The sequence below is a fragment of the Nuphar pumila genome, chromosome 1 (assembly GCF_984573655.1).
Source record: "Nuphar pumila chromosome 1, dmNupPumi1.hap1.1, whole genome shotgun sequence".
Lineage (NCBI taxonomy): Eukaryota > Viridiplantae > Streptophyta > Magnoliopsida > Nymphaeales > Nymphaeaceae > Nuphar > Nuphar pumila.
In genome coordinates, this window is record NC_143249.1 from 52,299,327 (window position 1) to 52,320,682 (window position 21,356).

Here is a 21,356-nt window from a genome sequence, read left to right on the forward strand (position 1 = left end):
TTTCAGAAATGAAAGATAGCATAAAACAAACAAAAAAGTTACAATCGAGTCTAAAGAGAATGCTTATATTCTGGTTTTGAAATAAAACCATAGAGAGATTTTCGGTTTAAATTCAAAATAAAAAAGTTCCAAAGCTTTCTAACGACTGTGAAAATGCAAGTTTTTCGACATTGAGTCAATAAAAAGTATTCTGCAAAAAAAATCATATATTTAATAAAAAATTCACATATATTTAAAAAATTGCATGTGAAAGGTAAAAATATCTTTTTAATTTTTGAACATGAGAAAAATAACAAAACTTGTAGGGTATTTCAGAAAACATGTCATATTTGTCATCGTACAGTATCGTTATTTTCCGACATTTTAATCACCTTGTTGATTCTTAGGATGCATTCTTCCACTAGCAACCAGACCAAACAATAATGTGTTCTCATCTGTTGTACCTTAATATTTTTACTTGGTCGGCCCTTCAGGTGGTCCTAGATAGCTGCTCAATTACCCTGACGGACAGACAATGACGTCAAGAAACATTGGAACACCAAGCTTAAGAAGAAACTATCTGATATGGGGATTGACCGTCATTCACAAGCCCATCTCCCACCTAATGGCTGAGATTGCCACCACCTTAACCACTCCACAAGTGGCCCACCTTGCTGAGGCAGCCCTTGGCTGCTTCAAAGACGAAATGCTCAACCTCCTCACCAAGAAACGGATAAACTGGCAGATTCAACCCTCAGCTGCTGGTTACGACACCACCCGGTCATTCGCAGAAAAGCCCACATTCTTCATCATGGGGACTTGTTGTAAGACCACATGATAAATGTGATACCGTGCAGAAAATCAAACTTGGCTTGTCGTGCGCCATGCAGGGCCAAGTCAGCTTTTGTAGCTGAAGGTGCAGAAGGATTGCCTGGTATAGCCACCAGCTTTCCCCCAGCATCTGCAGCGGGTTCCGGTGTGTTTCATCATTTTGCGGCAATGATGGGGAGGCCTCACCTTGGAGCAAAAGCATGTACACCGGGAGAACATGCACAGGTGGTGATCAGCAAAGGAGGAATTCTGCCATTAAAGGGTGAGGATGACGATGGAGAAGATGCACAATGCAGCAATGGAGGGGCCACGTGTTGGAAAAGGCAATGGAATCTTTAATTCAGGCAGCGTCGAGTGGGGCCTAGCCAATGATCTCATGAATCCCATTGTTTAGGCCCAACTAGGATAAAGTTAACAATAAAATCCTACGAACAAAAGATAAGGGGGGAAGCACAAATGTCTCTTCTGTATACAGATTTTATTGATTATAATAAGTCTTGTTTCTTTTCCTAACAAAACTTATACCATGTCTTGTTTTCCCATATTTGAATTGAATAATACAAAATCAAGCAAAATATGAAGAGGAAGAGGATGTATCAGCCAGGATCTGCACGTATACGAACAATAATTGGATGAGAAAACAGTAACCAATTCTAGAAAAATAAGGTGCAAGAAATCAGAAAACAATTCTCCTGTTCTTTTCGGTTGAAAAACAAACTAGGAAAAATTAATTATGGAAGGGATAGTCTAATACTAATCCAACCATATTTATATAGGATCAACAGCTACGTGGAAAAGACTACTGCTGGCTTCAGTCAATTGCCCAACACCCATGATGACTCATTATAATTGTATTAGAATCATATAAGCAGCCATTATGTGTGCTTTAGTGACTCCACTTACAAAATGGTAGTCCGTACTGATAGCAGCTTAGTAAATTCAGCGAGCAACATTCATGAGATAAAGTTGCTCGCCTCAAATTGCTCTTCAATGAAACAATAAAATTGCTCACCTCAAATTCCTCTTCAGCGAAAAGAATAAAATTGCTCACCTCAAGTTGCTCTTCAGTGAAAGAATCCTTTTGTATGATCCAAGTGTCTGCATGGGTTCTTCGGAACTCAGCAACTGCCTTTGTCACTGTTGATTTTATTGGTGATGGTTCTCCAATAAATCGAGCTAACAAGGTGACAGTATCAGGAAGCCAGCTGCAGCAACGCATTTGAAAGGAAATTAAGATAAAATGCTCTCTTGGAGGATAAAGCAGTGTGCAATATCAACTAAAAGATATTTGCACCTAATTAAGCATCAATCATCATGACTATGCATCTAGTAGAAAATTAACTAATTACTAATCAAGCATCAAACGAGTATCAATAAGTTGCCATGGCATCAAACGAGTATTAATAAGATGTGATTCCCTGTTATTTCTGGGGAATAAGTTGCTAATGCGTGTCATTATCCCTCAGCAGATTGAATAAGCCACAGTATTCTCTCATCCTGGGGAAAAAAGTTTCTATGGAGCACACAAAATCAGTATATATAACACTTAACAAGATCCTTAGCTAGTGAAAATTCTAATAAAACATGACAAAATGGAAGAGAGCAGTATAGTTGAACTCCAGAAATACATTTATATGATTAACAAAGGGGTAACTTAACTGATTGAAGCAGCATGCTCAATACCAAGTCATACATTAAGAAATCATACTCTAGTACATAAAATCCCCAGGTTTCTATTAGATAAGCATATCATCTGAATAAATATGCCATTCCAAGTATACGGACATGATCTCAACCAACTAAGTAGACACTTATTGACAATAGTTACTTCTTTTAGATACAAAAACCAAAGGGTAAGACATGCAGTGTGGTCGACTGAGTTGGTGAGTTATTGAAGAGGAGTATTCCATCAGTAACACCTTTTTGGTAATAGATCACATGAAAGACTAGCTACAACCCATAGGAAACCCCACTAGAGCAAAATGTAATCAGTAAATGCTTGATCCACTAATTTAACCCAGATTTCACCTGGTTCAGGCGACCAATTGAGTATACATCTTAACAAGATGCAAATTCAGAACATTGAGAAATGCACATGAAACAAATTTGTATATAATGTCAGAAAGAACACCTTGGCATATCGTAAGGGACTGATAACACTGATGCCACCAGAGCCAAGACAGAACCATGCATTGAAGCTGCAGGAACATCGAAATCCGAATTTCTGCAATGATAAAACCTAACCATTTATTCTAATAGAACAAATTTGTGTTGGGTGATGGGAGACAATTTTAAATGTAAAATCCCAGAATTAAGCATAGAACCTCGGCCTTCGTTTCTTGTAGAGAAAAAGGGCCTCTTTGAATGCTCTATTGCGAAAATCTCTTGCTAGATCTTCATCACCGCCTTTCATTAAGCCTGCAAGAATAGTTGCTGCATGCTCTCTTACCTGCATATTCCACAAAAACTTCAAGTAAAACTCTGGTGTGCCGCATCTGCATATGAATAAAAAATCCTACAAAATGGTGCTGGAACAATTCTCCTTTTTATATTCAGTAACCAAGTCAAGAGAAACCTCAACAATTAATTATGCTTGATGACACCAAGTTTCCGGTCCATCAAGTACTTGAACAAATCTTGCCTTTCAAAAAATTACTTGAACAAACTTGAAAATGTGTGGTATATAGTATGAATCTCTCAACATGCAAATAATTTATTGGGGGCTTTTTAGTAGCTTTTTTGTTCTTAATTGCCATGACGAACATATAAACATAGCACAAGTTAATGAAGCCCCCACCTCAACTTGGCTGTCTTTCAATAGTTTCTCAATTTGCATCCAGATTTGTTGTTTATCCCCAGCTGAGAGAAGGAAAGTGTGCCTGCCAAAGTATATAATATTTTAGAAACAAAAAGTTTTCAGATAATTGTGTTCTAAAATAAGAACTAAATTTGATAAAACCTGCAAGCAGAAAGCAAAAGCTTGAGTAATTGTGCTTGCTAGAGAGATCACATTAACCTTGTCAACACTTTACAAGTAAACACCTTATAAAGGATCAATTTATATAACCACATAAAATCAAGATTTTATCTTTTGAAACTTATGGCTTACTTTATAGTTTATAGTCTCACAAGTTATACTGCTTGTATATACTGAATATATTTTCTTCTGTTATTCATATTCACCGAGACTGCTTTTTCTAGTTTTGACTGAAATAGCCTTTAACCTATGCCACATAGGTGCGGGTGCGGGTGCGGGTGCGGGTGCGGCGATGCGGCACTTTAAAAAAACTTGGGTGCGGGGGTGCGGGGAGGAGATATATATATATATTAACAGTTTTAAGTTAACACTATATGTATTTGTGTGCATTTATGTATTTATATAAATAATATAGATAAAAATGAACTTGATTAGGGTTAACTGAATCTACTTTTGGATAGAAATGGACCTCAGTGTGGTTGACTTCACCTAACACAAAAGAAGTTGTGTCCAAGTGTGGCACCCGCCTTGGTGCGGGTGCGGTGCCCTGTTAGAAGAGTCTGTGTGACATAGGCTTTAACAAAATCATATAAGTTACAAGTTATTTGAGCTTCAACATGTTTTATTTGCTCCAATACTGCTTTCATATCAAGAATTTTATTTGAGGTTCTTTGCAAGGCACGAGATTCACAGTTTTTTTTCATCTGCATCTACGCTAACAGCTCAATGTCATAGAAAGAAGACACCACCTACAAGGTACAACATAGAGCTCATGAACATAGTTGTTGGTCCTCTCTTTCACCACCAGATTTGCAGGATCACCCACTAATCTGTGTAGATGAATCCAAGAACACTTCAGTGACTCAAGCAGGGTCCATATAAATTGATCAAGCAAGTCACAACTATTGGTCCATGACTTGGCAATGCAACCATAGGTCCAAGTGCACCCTTGATCAACTTGGCCACGAGCAGAAGAGGCTCAGAAAATCTCAACCCAGCATACTTTTCTCATTGTGCACCCTAGTGAAGTCTAGGATTCGAGGATCATATGTGGGTTCTCTTATTTGATCCCAACTTAGACCAGGACTGATGCTTTGACCCGAGTGCATTAATTTTTCATTCCCTACAACACAGCCATGCATGTAAGAACAAATTTTGTGTATACTTAAACACTACAACCAAACTGTAAATCTCGTATGCTGAGATGCGTATGCTTAGATGGATGTGTGGAAATACAATAAAAGATAAGATTCAGAACAAGGAGATACGTAAGAAGGTAGGTGTTGCATCCACTGAAAATAAGATGAGAGAGAATCGTTTACGGTGGTTTGGACCAGAGTTACCGGAAGTGCCTAGGTAAAAGGGGAAGCGCGCTTCGAAAGCGTGAAACGTTGTGCTTCCGAAGCATGAGGGGAAGCATCCCCTTTTTTGGGAAGCGCGCTTTCCCCACGCTTCCCCATTTTTTTCATTTTTTTCGCTTCCCCTTCGCTTCCGGTTTGCTTCCTAGGTCGCTTCCGAGACGGTTCGTAATTTTCTTCTAAGTGGTCCCACGCTTCCCCACTTCCTAAATTTTTGGAAGTGCCTCGCTTCCCGTATCGCTTCCCGCTTCCTCGACTAGTAACTTTGGGTTGGACATATTCGGCGAAGGCCTAATGATGCTTCAGTTAGAAGGATGGAGAAATGAGAAAATATATTAGTTAAAAGAAGTCTGGGTAGGCCTAAGAAGACTTGGATGGAGGTGATAGGAAAGGATATGAATGCTTCGAACCTCACCGAGGACATGGCATTTGATAGAAATGATTGGAGAAGAAGGATTCATGTGGAAGACCCAGAATGATTTTCTTTTTTGGTTCTTATCACCGACCCCAATTGTTTTGGGATAAAGGCGTAGTTGTTGTTGTTGTTGTTGTTGTTATTGTTGTTGATTAAACACTACAACCAAAGCACAGGTCTTTGCAAAATAGCAAGACCATGTACGGGGCCAGCCCTTGCTCAATGCCAGAAGGTCCAGGAAATTGGTGACCTGATGACAATGATAAGGTAGCAAAATTCTGTGATAGGTAAATTACAAATAGGGATGCACAACAAACCGAGCCGGCTCGAGCTCGTCTCAGTAAAGCTTGGCTCATCTCGTAAATGTGTTGAGCTTGAACTACGCTCTGAGGCTCGGCCAAGCAAATAAGCTGAGCTTGATTAGCCAACTGAGCTCAATATGGCTCTGTAGGCTCGATAAGGCCTGGCTCATATTTATATTTTATAATATAAAATATATATTAAAACCTACTTGAGCCCCCGCCTCGAGCGTCGTCCCGACTCGAGCCCCCCACCCCGCCTCGAGCCTCGTCCTGCCTCGAGCCCCCTGTCCCACCTCAAGTGTTGTCCTGACTCGAGTGCTCCACCCTGCCTCAAGTATCGTCCTGATTCGAGTGCTCAGACCCACCTCGAGCGTCGTCCCTCTCTCCCATTCCCACTGTCTCACTAAGCTCTCTCCCCCTTCTCCCATCTCTCTTGTCTCTCCCACCCTGTCTCTTTGATCTCTCTTTCATCTTTCCCATCGTCTCTACGATCCCTCTCTCTCCCCCATCTCTCTCGTCTCTCCCACCCTGTCTCTTTGATCTCTCTTTCATCTTTCCCATCGTCTCTACGATCCCTCTCTCTCCCCCATCTCTCTCGTCTCTCCCACCGCCTCTCTAAGCTCTCTCTCTCTTCCATCTCTCCCACCCTCTCTAATCTATCCCTCTCACCCATTTCTCCTGTCTCTCCCACCATGTCTCTTTTGAGAGGGATTTCTTCGAAATCCCTCCCTCTGAAGCCCTGGTCGGCCGGCAACAACCGACAAACTAAGTCGGCATTCGAGAACATCCACCCAATCCATCTCAATGTGCAGATGGACTCGTCGTCGCAGGCGGCAAGCAAAGCCACGACGAACACGAGGAGCCCTCTTCCTCCAAGGCCGCCTGCAAACCTTAGCCACCGCTCAGGAGGAAGTTGTACCTAGAGGCAGTAGTGCAACATTAAGGTTAGGCTACGTTCCTTTGTTGTCATTGAGATGAAACCATCGAAGAAACCTAACCCTAAGAATCTACAATCAGGATTTCTATTGTCGTTTGCTCCTCTCTCTCTTTGTGCCTGCTGAGCCACGGACCAAGCCTAGGCTAGCTCGGTCCGTTGTGCTCAGAACGAGCTTAACGAACTGAGCCACAGACCGAGTTGTGCTCAGAACGAGCTTAACAAGCCTAGCTTGGCTCAACACGAGCCGAACCTGAAAACCAATGGTTCAGGCTTGGGCCGAGCTCGAGCCGAACCTGTACATGTAATTTTGTGGGTGAGCCGAGCTTGTACATGCCAAACTTGGCTCGAGCCCGGCTCATGTGCATGCCTAATTACAACCCCACACTATCCGTTGTTGCTAAGCTCCAATTGCCACTCATGGTGCTCAATTGCTTGCTTGGGATGCTCTATGCAACATATATAACAAGTGCGAGTAGTCCTCTGCCTAGTAGCTATAGTGTGATTCCTTCCTCTTCCCTTGCATTGGATTATCCTACATCTCAATGTAACTTGTGCTGATTGCAAGATGGATCCTCTAACCTCCCTCTTTGAAGGCCCATCCCTCATGAGCCATAATCCCAACAAGCTAGTAATGACGTATTCCTAGTCAGTATGGTATTGAACCCTATTGATTAAATGAGAAAAAGAAAGAGCATGACAAACAAATCTAAAGGTCATCTCCTACAGTTGCAATTTTGAAGGTGTTCATATTCTTGACTTTAAGGATTTCCCTATACCACATGTCCATCATGGATCATGATAAGCAAGACAAGGTTGGCAGGCCAACAGCCTCTCCATTCCACAAGAGTGAAAAGCAAGCTCTTCCCTCATGCAGACCTGACTGAACACTATAAATTATTCATATTGACGCCATTCTTTACAATTGCTACATCCATAGTCTGCTAAAGTCAGAACAGATTTCTCATTATTTTCAGGGTTGAACAGCAATATCATTAGTTAATTTATTTGAGGATTCCATTGTTACTTCATCTTCCTATTGTAATATGTAGGACTGAGCATAACAATGGATGCCCAATCGTCGGATAAAGGATCGGATGCGCTGTGCGCATCAGATTCCTTTTTTTTATGGTTTTGTCACTTTTAGAGACAGTCCTGGACCGCCGCAAAAAGTCTTTAAAACGTTAAATGTGCACCCGCTGCTGGTCGTGCCCACAATCGGTGGGCGCACGTCCACTAACAGTGGACGACTTGATGACTTGCATTGTCCACTGTTATGCTCTCTCTCTCTCTCTCTCTCTCTCTCTATATATATATATATATATATATATATATATATATATATATATTGTGTATACATATATATATTTTTGTTTGTTCTATTTATGTAATAGGTCATGCCCTCTAGGGGCATTTTTGTCTTTCACAGAATGTAATAGATACTTCCCATTAGGGGCAGTTTTGTATTTTTATTTTTTGTTTTGTTTTTTTCTATTTTTTCCCATTCTAGCTGTTGGGCTAGGACTAGCCCTTTTGCTTCTCATTAGTTCTATATAAATGGGATCTCCCCCATAGTGAAGGAATGCTTCTCTTAAGCATTTCCGAAGTGAATAGAATACTATTTTTTATATTTTCAGTGCTTTCTTGTGTGTCTTTGTAAGCTATTGTGGAGTGTGCCCTTGGGGCCTTGTATTTGCCCATTAGTGGCTTATGTATTGCCTTTATGGCTTTGTGTTTGTGCTTTACATTGTGTGCACTTATGAGCATTGTGATTATGCTCATATTTGGGATTTTATTTCATGGTATCAGAGCCCTTGTCATTCTTCTACATTCTCTCTCTTCTTCTTTGTCATGGTCGATAAAGAGACTAAAATTGAGATCTCATTCAAATTAAATGGATCAAACTACTTGATGTGGGTGGCTGCAATGGACAATCACCTCAAAGGAAAGAAATTTTAGGGTTCTGTGGCACGGTTTTCGAGCCACAACTCAATCTCACAAAGAAAGAGGGAGAACAAGAAAAGGATCTTATTGGAAAAGAAAAAGAAAGTCATTTAAGATTATCAAGTAAAGATGAAGGATTGGGAAAGCAAACATGCCAAGATTTTGGTATGGTTTATGAGCAATGTGGAGTTAAAGATTTGTGGTAATGAAGCATGAAAATTCATGAATGGCATGTACACTCAAAGAGATCATGCTAGACAATATTTTTTGCAAGAAAAAGTAAGATCTACAAAGCAAAGAGACATGAGTGTGCGCGACAATTATAGTGTTTTTTCTTGTTTGTAGGATGAGCTTGTGTTAGAACTCGATCCTAGGGAGGGACGATTTCTACATATTCGGCCTGATGAAGGCTATGGCACAGGAAAAAGCCAAGAAAGAGAGAAATTTGTTTTCAATCTGGTTAGGCTTTGCGTCAGATAAGGCCAATAGCAAGCAGAGAAAATATTGATCCCTGTGGGTGGGAAGCAACCGAAAAAAACATGAAAAGAAGAGAGAAAAAGAGCATTCTATCTAGGACTAGGACTCAAGAACAGGGAGAACAAAAAAGAAATTAATTCACAAATTTCATTCATAATTAATCAAGAATAATAACACTTATTTATAGAGTCTACCAAAGATTCCTAAAAGAAATAAAAGACCAAAAATAAAAATTCAAATAAGAAAGGGCATCCTCCCGTCACTGTCAGACTAGGTCTCTTGGCCAGTTCTAGATCTAGACAGTTTCTTAGGGTCGGATCTGGGACGGTCCGTAACAATCCACCCTTCTCAAATTCGCCTTGTCCTCAAGGCGAGAGATCTCTAGGAACTGCTGCAATACCCGATCCTTGTCACCTCCGAGGTCAAACACTAAGCACGTAGTTTTCCTACATGCCCTATGTAATCAAAAGCATCAAGCGGTGCCTAGTCGGTAGACCCCTAAAAAGACTAGTCAAGAACTAGGCGGGACTAGTTGGACTAGTCGGTACCCCAATTAAATATAAAAAGTATACAAAATATACATAAAAATATGTTTAATTTTTTTACTAATAAGATGATTTTATTACACAAGTACAAAATTACACATGCTTTCACAAAATATTTTAATATGTATAACCAGAATATACATATATAATTCTATACACACAAATATATATATATATATATATTCAATTATTTATATGCATATTCATAACAAAATATGCTTTCAAGTTTCAACCTTTCACAGAAGCATAATAACATATACATAAATAAATAATATATTACAGAAATCATAATAATAAACATGTGTTCAGTCTTTTATAGAAAAATTCATCAGAATCAAAGTAACACACACATATATAAAAACATAATCAATTAAAATTAATTGTGCAAGCTTTCAATGTTTCACAGAAAAAATCCCAAAAGCAAAGTAGCATACACATATATAAATATAATCACTAAGCATGTTTCATGATTTTACAAAACAAATCACACACACACACACACATATATATAATAAATGACTAAATTGCCCTCATGCCTATGTGGAGGCAGCTTAGTCGCTGACTAGGTGCCTCAGTCGGTGCCTAGTCGGCAAAATTGGTACCTTTTAAGGTACCCACCTAGGAATTGCAAAGCCTAGGCATTTTACTTAGCCTAGACCGACTAGGTGGACTAGTCGGGGCTTTTGACTACATAGCATGTGCCCTGATGATCTCATTTCAGAGAGTCTCCTTCACTAGCCATTCAATCTTCAACTTATGTGTGTGCATATCTGTAGGGTCGAACCTTAGTCGGCTTGACCATAAGCTGTCACAAGGATTCGGCCAACAGGGTGTTGGTGCGGCACCCGATGCAGTCAAGCCGACACTGGGTGTGGTCAACGCACCTAGGGTCATAATTGTCCCGACTTAGAGCCAAAAACAAAAACGATGAAAGTGGTTGGGCGGGGGATTAGAGCAAAAAAACAACCCTGAAGCCTCCCCTTCTCCTCTCCTACTCTTTTCCTTCGACACAAGCTCTCTCCCTCTCTCTCTAACCCAGCCCTACAGGGCTAGGTTGCTCGCTGTCTAACCCAGCCTTGCAAGGCTGGGCTTTGAGTTTTTAAACCCAGCCCTACTAAGTTGGGTTGCTCGTTGCTAAACCCATCCCTATTGGGCTGGGTTCTGCGTTGTCGAACCCAGCCCTACAGGGCTGGGTTTTGCGCTGTCGAACCCAGCCCTGCGGGGCTGGGTTCTGCGTTGTCGAACCCAACCCTGATGGGCTGGGTTATGCATTGTCAAACCTAGCCCTGTTAGTCTGGGTTCAGCTCCCATCCCTGAGTTGTCGAACCTGATATGAATTTTATTTTAATATAATATTTTTTTTATTTTGTATACTTTTTATATGAATTTCATCGAGATCGACTTTTAGCTTCAAACCACTCTTAGAAACTCATTGTGTGCTGTCCTGAACCTTATATGTTGGGATATATGTTGGGAGTTCACACACATACTGCATCCTTGTCGATACCAATCCCTTCATACTACGACTTCTACGGGAATCCTGCAATGGAATTTCGAAGACAAAATTCTTTTCAGGGGGGGAAGTTAAACCCCAGATACATGGGACCATTTGAGATTTTGGAAGAAAAACCTGTGAAAATATTAGATCGAAGCGAGCGGGTCTTACGATCTAAGACCATTCATTTTGTTAAGGTGAGATCGTAACATCATGGCATCGATGAAAGCACGTGGAAGCCTGAAGCTAATATGCGGGAGAAGTACCCCAATCTTTTCGAGTAAAGCTTTTACAAGTAAATTTCGAGGACAAAATTCTTTTTAGGGGGGAAAGGATGTAATACCCGTAAAACTCGAGTGATTTTATACATATTGGGCCTGGGATCCGTTACCCGGATCCAAAAGGAAATATTTATATGGGTATTAAAAGTATATACGTAGTAATAATGTTTAATAAAAAAATAATTAAAAAGTATTATAATAAAAGAATTGGGTAATTGGGGTTGGACCCAAATGGATCCAACGTGTGGATCCACCATCCACTTCCGACTTGGATCCACGTTCATTGTGGATCCAACACTAAAGAACTAACCCGAATCCACACAATGGTGGATCCGGCATAGCGGGTCACACGGTTTGGACCCGGCCGCGTATGATAACACAACGAAAACACGAATCGTGCCTAGGGCACGATTCTTGCAAAAGATCAAAAGGGGGGGGGGGGGGTTCAGAAGGTGTAACCAACCCCGTCCTTCTCGGAGAGAGGGGAGGGGGTTCGTTCGATAAAAGGGGGTTGGAGAGGGTCTTGCCCTCTTCACTCTGCTCATCGCCTCCTAGATCGCCGTCCTCTTCTCCGACTAGCTCTCCACCTTCCCCTCGTGGCCTCTCTTCCTCCTTTCTGCCATTCATCTTCCAGAGGGTTCCCTTTTTGTCGCCCTTAGGAACATCAGCGGGAGCACCATCGTTGGAGGAACTCCGACCACTGCACTCTCAGTCGCCGGCAACCCCATTTCCACCGGAAATAGGTAGGGGACTTGTGACTTTTTTCTTGTTAGGTCATGGATTGACTCTAGTTGTGTTGGTGGTTTGTCAAGAAAAGGGGGGTAACCATGTTTTATGCTTGCTACCGAGAACCTCGCTAGAAACTCAGTGGCCGAAAAACATAGATCTGGTGGATAGGGGGGGGGGGTCCTGCAATCAGAATGCTACGAGCATGATTATTGTTTCTTTTAATTGTATTCTTGGTTTTTATGTGTAGAATTTGGGGTTTTTTATTTTCCAATTTCTATCAGGAAATTGGGGGGATTTCAGTAAACATTAAAGAAATCCCGAAAATCAACAGAAATTGGGGTTTCTTGTCTTAGAAACCGATGGTGGTTCTTGAAATGGAATGTGGTTAAGAGAGTGGGGGTGGTTTGCATGTTTTATAATCTGAATCTTGGAAAAAAAATGTGTTGATCGATGCTTTCCCGTACGATGTTTTTTTTTTCTCTGGAGGTGTTGATCATGAATATGCACTCGCATAAGTTCTGAAGCTGGTTCAGAATGTGAGTTGTAAATGTGGATCTTGGACTGATATAGATAATTACAACATTTCCTTGATTCCTTGTATGTTCTTAAAATACAAAGAATATATCCTATCAGATCCGAAGAAATCATTGTTATTAAATGTGATTTGAAGCCTTCATTATCAGAAGTCATTGTTAAACTTAAACATGGGAAGATGGTTATTGTTTTGTTGGTAATCTTGTGGGTTTGACATTGTTTGTTCAATAGGGTAATGAGCATTTTCATTGTGTATTTGGAGCAACAAAGATGATAGGAATTTCTTATGAATCATGTTCTATATACGAAATTGTATTTCTTATATTGTGTCATTAGTATTACCCTTTAGAGCTGTTTCAATGTGATATTTTCTTCTTTGGTACTGCCTGTGTAATGGTAGATGCTTTTAAGAGCAAAATGAAAGAACAGAATCAATATGTTATCATTTGTTTACACTGTGGCTCATCACTTTTACATACCATTAATGCTATTGCTCATTACATTGAATGCAGTGCAATTTTATACAAGTTGTATAGTCATTTCTATTAGGAATTGGAGTGACAGATCTGGTCCAGATTGTCCAGAATTACCGGGCTATGACCAGCTGACAGTCAGAAACCATGTTATGCAATCTGGTTTCTCAGTCAGTGCATGGGCTGATCTTACTGGTTTATACATATGTTTTTTCCTTAAAAATGTTTAGGTCTGCTTACAGTGAGCATAGTGTTGTTTCATAGCAGACCTACGGAATAACAGGCACATGAGGTTCCAGTCAGGTCTGCTGATTCCCATGAGTTGGTGGATCTGGACAGACCTACCAATTTCTTCAACATGACAGATCCGGTCTAGATCTGCCAAGGTTGCAGTGGTTGTTGGATGTTCCCTTTTATCATATGCTTCAACTGCTTTTTGTCAGAAAATGTATGATTTCAATTGTTTGTATGCATCATGTTAATTGTGTTTGAGGAATGAGGTTGTTTTATTGGTTCCAAACATATGATGGTGCACTTAGTGACATATGGATATGTGCATGCCTAATGGGCGATAGGAATAGATTACCCGATGCGGGTACTTGGGCTATTAGCTTGTGTGCTATGGCAATAAAAGTGATGAAAACTTAATTGTAATTTTTGCGTGATCGACTGGTTTAAAGGTACCGGGGTCTTGGTGCTTGACGGTTTAAAGGTATCGGGGTCTTGCTGCTTGACGGTTTAAAGGTACCGAAGCATTTTGGATAATGATCATAATACTGATGAAAAACTTAAATTTAATTTTTGTGGCCTCACTGGTTTAAAGGTAGCGGGGCTTGTGTGCTTGACTGGTGGGTTTTATGCAATCAATATGAAAAAGGATGAGATTGTTTATATACCGTGGTAAAATGACTAAGGTTGGGAATCTACTACTATGATAGTAGAAGGTTGTTGGGGAAAATGCCCATGTACTTCAAGAAATTAATTAAATGAAAAAGATTAACCCACTCAGTTATTGGGCTTACCTTGGAGAGGGTAGGTGGTACAAAACTCTGGGGACATGTGTTTTGGTTTGAGCAAAAGCGGCTCGTTGGTCCCCAGTCCTCGGAGTTGGGGGGACCAGGACTACCTATGTATCCTAGGTGGTAGTTCCACGTTCTTCTGCAGAAGCTATGGATGCATCATATTTTTTGTTCGGCCCTTGGGAGGTTCTCTCGGCTACTGGTGTGCCCTTGGGATTTCAGTCTCAGTTAGAACGTTCGGGTTAATAAAATACCCTTGAATAATATACCCCCGAACATTCTCTTCTGTGATGGTTGCCTTGACTCGTATGTACCCGCGTGATAAGATAAAATAATCATTATTTAGAACAATTAGGAATCACAGTGAGTGGAGATACTAGAGAGACATTTTCATATTCTTTCAGCATGCCCTATATCCTGAGCTTGTGATGAAATGAAATTCTGAAATGTTTAGATATGAGATAATTGAATTCATATTGTTACTATTACATGAAAATTAAGCATGTTACTGTTATTATGGTTGCATAATATGTTTTACTTGCATATTTTTAGTTGTTGCATGATCTGCTTACCTGCTTCGATATATGTTATTGATGTTGCATAGTCTGCTTTACGTGCTTTTGTATATGCTGAAAATCACACATGACACCCCATATCACATACTAGATTCATGATATATCTGCATTAAAAGTTACAAATTTCCTACTTAGACAGTTGTAGTCTAATTCTTATAATTTTATTATTTTCAGGTGAATAATAGCATTTATGAGTGACTGCAGGATGAGGCATCGGATCGAGATTTTGGATTTACTGTTCCAGGGATCGCTTTGGTTTATTGTAATTTAATTGTTCATATCATTTAAAATTCTGATGATTTTCATTGATAATGAAATGAAATAAATGGTTTGGTTTGCTCTCCACCGTAATGTTCCGGAATGCTTAACCCTATAGTACTTCTTGTTTCCGCTGTTAAAAAAAATAAAAAATTTCTTAAAAATATAGGTTAAAATTTTGGGGCGTTACAACCCTCATGCCTATGTGGAGGCAGCTTAGTCGTTGACTAGGTGCCTCAGTCAGTGCCTAGACGGCAAAATTGGTACCTTTTAAGGTACCCACCTAGGAATTGCAAAGCCTAGGCATTTTACTTAGCCTAGACCGACTAGGTGGACTTGTCGGGGCTTTTGACTACATAGCACGTGCCCTGGTGATCTCATTTCAGAGAGTCTCCTTCACTAGCCAATCAATCTTCAACTTATGCGTGTGCATATCTGTAGGGTCGAACCTTAGTCGGCTTGGCCATAAGCTGTCATAGGGATTCGGCCAACAGGGTGTTGGTGCGGCACCCGATGCAGTCAAGCCGACACTGGGTGTGGTCAACGCACCTAGGGTCATAATTGTCCCGACTTAGAGCCAAAAACAAAAACGATGAAAGTGGTTGGGCGGGGGATTAGAGCAAAAAAACAACCCTGAAGCCTCCCCTTCTCCTCTCCTACTCTTTTCCTTCGACACAAGCTCTCTCCCTCTCTCTCTAACCCAGCCCTACAGGGCTAGGTTGCTCGTTGTCTAACCCAGCCTTGCAAGGCTGGGCTTTGAGTTTTTAAACCCAGCCCTACTAAGCTGGGTTGCTCGCTGCTAAACCCATTCATGTTGGGCTAGGTTCTGCGCTGTTGAACCCAGCCCTACAGGGCTGGGTTCTGCGTTGTCGAACCCAACCCTGTTGGGCTGGGTTATGCATTGTCAAATCTAGCCCTGTTAGGCTGGGTTCAGCTTCCATCCCTGAGTTGTCGAACTTGATATGAATTTTATTTTGAACTCTGCCTGTGTATAACTGTTTAGTTATACACTGTCGGTCCCAAGCCCGAATAAAGGAGGAGGGTTGCGGTTGGCCTGTGACAGCCAGCATAAAAACTTAGTCATACCCTATGAATATGAACCAATATGAGAATTTTGTTGGGGCGTTCCCTACTGAGCGATACGTTGTACTCTATAGGCCCGGAGGCAGTGATAAATGGGCAAGGGTTGCTAGGTCGTCGCCCGAAAGCGACACATCACACCGATGCCCGGGTGTGGTGTTCAAATAGGCAAGGGTTCCCTCACTTTGTTGGACGGGTGGGGGTAAAGAAGTTAGTCCAAGACCATAAAATTAGGTTAGCCACTTGGAAGATAGGGTCTTTATAACTGGTAAGTTGATAGAGTTAGTAGATGTTATGTGTAGGAGAAAAGATTGATATTTTCTGTCTACAAGAGACCAAATGTGTAGGTGAGAAAGCAAAAGTGATAGAACCTTGGGAATATAAGATTTAGAATACAGGAATAAATAGGAATAGGAATGGAGTAGGGATTGTTATGAGTCATGAGTTTATAGATAATGTAGTTGAGGTCCGTAGGAAGGGTGATAGGATTTTACTTATTAAATTAGTATTAGGTACGGATATTATTAATATTATTAGTGTTTATGCACCTCAAGTAGGTTTAGATGATTCCATTACGCGTCAATTTGGGGAAGATTTAAATGGAGTAGTACAAGGGATATCTTATGGAGAAAGGCTTTTCATCGGCGATGACCTTAATGGGCATGTAGGCATTAGTAGGGATGAATTTGAGAGTATCCATGGAGGCTATGGTATAGGAGAAAGAAACGAAAGTGGAGAAAGGATTTTAGATTTTGGTTTGTCCTATGATATGATCTTAGCAAACACTTGGTTTAGGAAGAGGGAGTCTCACCTAGTAACATTTAAAAGTGGGGTTAATACGAGTCAGATAGATTTTTTCCTACTTAGAAAGAGAGATAGGGGTTGTTGCATCGATTGTAAGGTTATACCAGTGTTACCGGAAGCGCCTAGCTAAAAGGGGAAGCGCGCTTCCCCGAAGCGCGCTTCGGAAGCGCGAAACGTCGCGCTTCCGAAGCGTGGGGGGAAGCGTTTCCCTTTAATGGGAGACGCGTTTCCCTTTAATGGGGGACGCGCTTCCCTTTAATGGGAAGCGCGCTTCCCATCACGCTTCCCCTGTTTTTTTCAATTTTTTGTATTTTTTATTTTTTTCGCTTCCCCCTCGCTTCCGAGACGCTTCCTAGGTCACTTCCGAGGTCGCTTCCGAGACACTTCCCGAATCGGTCCTAAGTGGTCACATGCTTCCCCGCTTCCTAAAATTTTGAAAGTGCCTCGCTTCCCGCTCCCGCTTCCCGTATCGCTTCCCGCTCCCGCTTCCTCAACTGGCAACCATGGGTTATACCGAGAAAAAGTGTATCTATAAAACATAGAGTCTTAATTTTAGATCTTAGAATTAGACAATGCCGCAAAAAGGATAGACATAGGATAGATCCTAGAATTAAGTGGTGGGCACTGAAAGGAGCTAAACAAGGAATGTTTGTAGAGCAGGTTAAGAAAGCTGATTGGTGTCTCGAGGAGGATTCAGAATCAATGTAGAATAAGATAGCGGGTGGCATGAGAAAGGTGGCTAAGGAGGTATTGGGTGAGTCTAAAGGCGGTGCACCGCTAGATAAGGATACATCGTGGTGGAATGAGGATGTCAAATTAGCTATTAAGGTTAAAAGAGAGTGTTATAGAAATCTAAGAGTCGTGATAATAAGAATTTGGAGAAATATATGATACCAAAGAAGGAAGCTAAAAAAGTAGTTCGGAACGCGAGGGATAAGGTATATAAGGAGGCTTATGACAAGTTGGATACCAAAGAAGGCGAGAAGGATATTTATAGTCTTGCAAAGATGAGAGATAAGAAATTGAGGGATCTGGGTATGGTTAGATGTATCAAAGATGAAACGCAAAGGGTTTTAGTCAAAGATGAGGAGATTAAGGAGAGATGGAAAGATTATTTTGATAAGCTATTTAATTAAAGTCATGCTCAGGATCTTGGAGACTTCTTCATTCCTTTTCATGAGATGAATCGTGACTTCATGCACAAGATTCAAAAGAAAGAAATTGCAGAGGCTTTGAAGAAAATGAAATCAAGAAGGGCAGTTGGCCCAGATGGTATACCTATCGAGGCTTGGAAATGCTTGGGAGAGAAAGGTTTAGAATGGTTGACAAATCTTTTTAACAAGATTTGGCAGACAAAGAAGATGCCTAATGAGTGGAGGAAGAGTACTTTGGTGCCTCTATATAAAAATAAGGGTGATATACAAGATTGCACAAACTATCGTGATATAAAACTCATGAGTCATATTATGAAACTTTGGGAGAGGATGATTGAGAGGAAGGTTGTCATGATATCAGAGAATCAATTTGGTTTTATGCCTGGAAGATCAACTATGGAAGCTATACATCTTCTTAGACAACTTATTGAGAGAAATAGAGAGAGGAACAAAGATTTGCATATGGTTTTTATTGATTTGGAGAAGGCATAGGATAGAGTACCTAGGGACGTTCTCTGGTGGACAATGATAAAGAAAGGTGTTTCTCTCAAGTACATTAGTATAATTAAAGATATGTATGAAGGAGTAGTAACCAATGTCCGCTCTTGTGGAGGGATGACAACCAATTTTCCTATAACGGTTGGGTTACATCAAGGATCTGCTTTAAGCCCTTTCTTATTTGCTATAGTGATGGATGAGCTTACGAGATCAATTCAAGAAAATGTGTCGTGGTGTATGTTGTTTGCTGATGATATTGTTTTGATTGATGAGTCAAGAGCTGGGGTTAATGCTAAGTTAGAATTATGGAGACAGACATTGAAAGCGAGAGGTTTTAAGTTGAGTAAGAGTAAGACAGAATATATGGAATGTCGGTTTAATAAGCAACGAAGTAGTGATGGGAGTGTAGTGAAGCTTGGGGAGCAAGAAATACCGGTGGATGATTGTTTCAAATATTTGGGATCTATCATTCAAAAGTATGGAGAAATTGATGAAGATGTAAATCATAGGATAAAGGTTGGGTGGATGAAATGGAAGAGTGCAACTGGAGTGTTGTGCGATCGTAGAATGCCATTACGGTTGAAGGGAAAGTTTTATAGGACGACTATTAGGCCCGCGTTACTATATGGTATGGAATGTTGGGCTGCCAAGAGACATCATATTCAAAAAATGAGTGTAGCTGAGATGCGTATGCTGAGATGGATGTGTGGAAATACAATAAAAGATAAGATTCGGAACGAGGAGATACGTAAGAAGGTAGGCGTTGCACCCATTGAAAATAAGATGAGAGAGAATCGTTTACGGTGGTTTGGACATATTCGACGAAGGCCTAATGATGCTCCAGTTAGAAGGATGGAGAAATGGGAAAATATATTAGTTAAAAGAGGTCGGGGTAGGCCTAGGAAGACATGGATGGAGGTGATAGGAAAGGATATGAATGCTTTGAACCTCACCGAGGACATGGCATTGGATAGAAATGATTGGAGGAGAAGGATTCAGGTGGAAGACCCAGAATGATTTTCTTTTTTGGTTCATATTGCCGACCCCAATTGTTTTGGGATGAAGGCGTAGTTGTTGTTGTTGTGATAATATTTTTTTGTTTTAAGGACAAAAATGATGGATAAAGGGAAAGGACTCCCAAAAAAAGGAAAAGAAATTGTGCCATGCTCATCCCCACATTAAAGTTCTGCTACTAGTATTGCTAGGAGTGTTGATTCTAGTTTGTTGGCTGCATCATGTAATGATGATAGACACATGTGGATAAGCTTGAAAAGGCTTGGAGAGGTGGTGAAAATAAGAAATTTTGATGCAAGCTTTGTGAGAAAGATTATGTTAGGTCTCACACAAGAGTTAAGACTCATTTGTTGAAGATACGAGGATATAGCATTTCAGGATGCAAAAGAGTTGATGAGGCAATGCAGAGACAATACAAAAAAAATACAAGATAAATATGAGAAAAGGAAGACAATGAGTGATTCTTATGCAATTAGTGTACCATTTTTAAGCCACCAAGAAGATGCTAAAAAAAGTATGTGTAGGAGGTACAAGAAGAACGATACAAGCATCATTCAATACATATGAAATGGAGAAAATAAATAGAAAAGTAGGGAGGTATATTTATTTTAGTTTACTTCTATTTAATGCAACTAGAAATCCTTATTGGAAGGATTTAATTACTTCACTGACAAATTGTAACTTGAGTGGTTATGTACCACCAAGCCCAGAAAAACTACGAACGACAATTCTTGCAAAAGAGAGAGCAAATGTTGAGAGATTGCTAGAGATTAAGAAATTTTCATGAGAACAAAATGGAGTTTCTATTATTTCTGATGGGTTGACAAATATTCAAAGGCGTCCACTGATCAATTTCATTGCTTCCTCTCTTAGTGGCCCAGTATTCTTGAAAATAGTTCATACATATGGGCAATATAAAAATATTGAGTATTTAAAGAGGTTTTTGTAGAAGTAATAAAAGAAGTGGATGATCAAAAAGTAGTACAAATCATCAGAGACAATGCTTTAGTTTGTAAAAGTGCAGCATTGAGTTTGGAGAATGAGTATCCTCATATTATTTGGACTCCCTGTTCAACACAACTTGAATCTGGCCCTCAAGAGCATCTGCAGCCCCAAAGAAGAAAAAAATTCACCAGCATATGCTCTATGTTCATGGATTGCGGAATTAAAAAAAAAATGAAAAGCATTAAGAATTTTGTTATCAACAACCATCATGCTAATGCCATATTGAATAGGCATTCTGATATGAAATTGTTGAAGGTTATTGAAACACGTTTTGTGTCTATCATTGTGAGGATGAAAAGAATTAAGAAAGTCAAGAATGCTTTGGTTAACATGGTGACTGATGAGAATTGGACATTCTATTGTGTTGATGATGTTGTTAAGGCTCAAGAAATTAAGAAATTCATTATTAATGATGCGTTTTTGGATAGAGTTGTATACTTCCTTGAGTTTAAGCAGCCTATTTGGAAAATGCTGAGAGAAGTTGACAAAAATGAGCCCATACTTCATAAAGTTTATGAAATGTGGGATAATATGATTGAAAAAATGCAAGTTGTAATTTTCAAGCATGACGGAAAAAATCATGTATTTCAGAATTTTTTAATCATATACATTCAATTTTAATCAGAAGATGAGATAAAAGCAACACTTATTTGCATTGCATGGCACATTCTCTGA

At 40.1% G+C, this 21,356-nt stretch overlaps 1 protein-coding gene and 1 pseudogene across 2 annotated transcripts in view; one reads left to right on the plus strand and one right to left on the minus strand.

The window, feature by feature from the left end:
• Nucleotides 1–465: 465 nt before the first annotated feature.
• On the plus strand, nucleotides 466–1,204 carry LOC149848921 (transcription factor MYB80 pseudogene; annotated as a pseudogene).
• A 52-nt stretch (nucleotides 1,205–1,256) lies between these two features.
• PA200 (proteasome activating protein 200) overlaps nucleotides 1,257–21,356 on the minus strand; it is a 187,599-nt gene continuing 167,499 nt past the window's right edge. For both annotated transcript variants that reach the window (XM_089998177.1, XM_089998185.1), the window contains exons 31-35: nucleotides 3,608–3,689; nucleotides 3,135–3,259; nucleotides 2,942–3,034; nucleotides 1,862–2,015; nucleotides 1,257–1,417 (exon numbers count right to left, since the gene is read on the minus strand). In XM_089998177.1, the coding sequence (XP_089854303.1) occupies nucleotides 1,376–1,417; nucleotides 1,862–2,015; nucleotides 2,942–3,034; nucleotides 3,135–3,259; nucleotides 3,608–3,689 (496 nt within the window). In that variant the 3' untranslated portion in view covers nucleotides 1,257–1,375. The remainder of the gene's footprint in view (nucleotides 1,418–1,861; nucleotides 2,016–2,941; nucleotides 3,035–3,134; nucleotides 3,260–3,607; nucleotides 3,690–21,356) is intronic.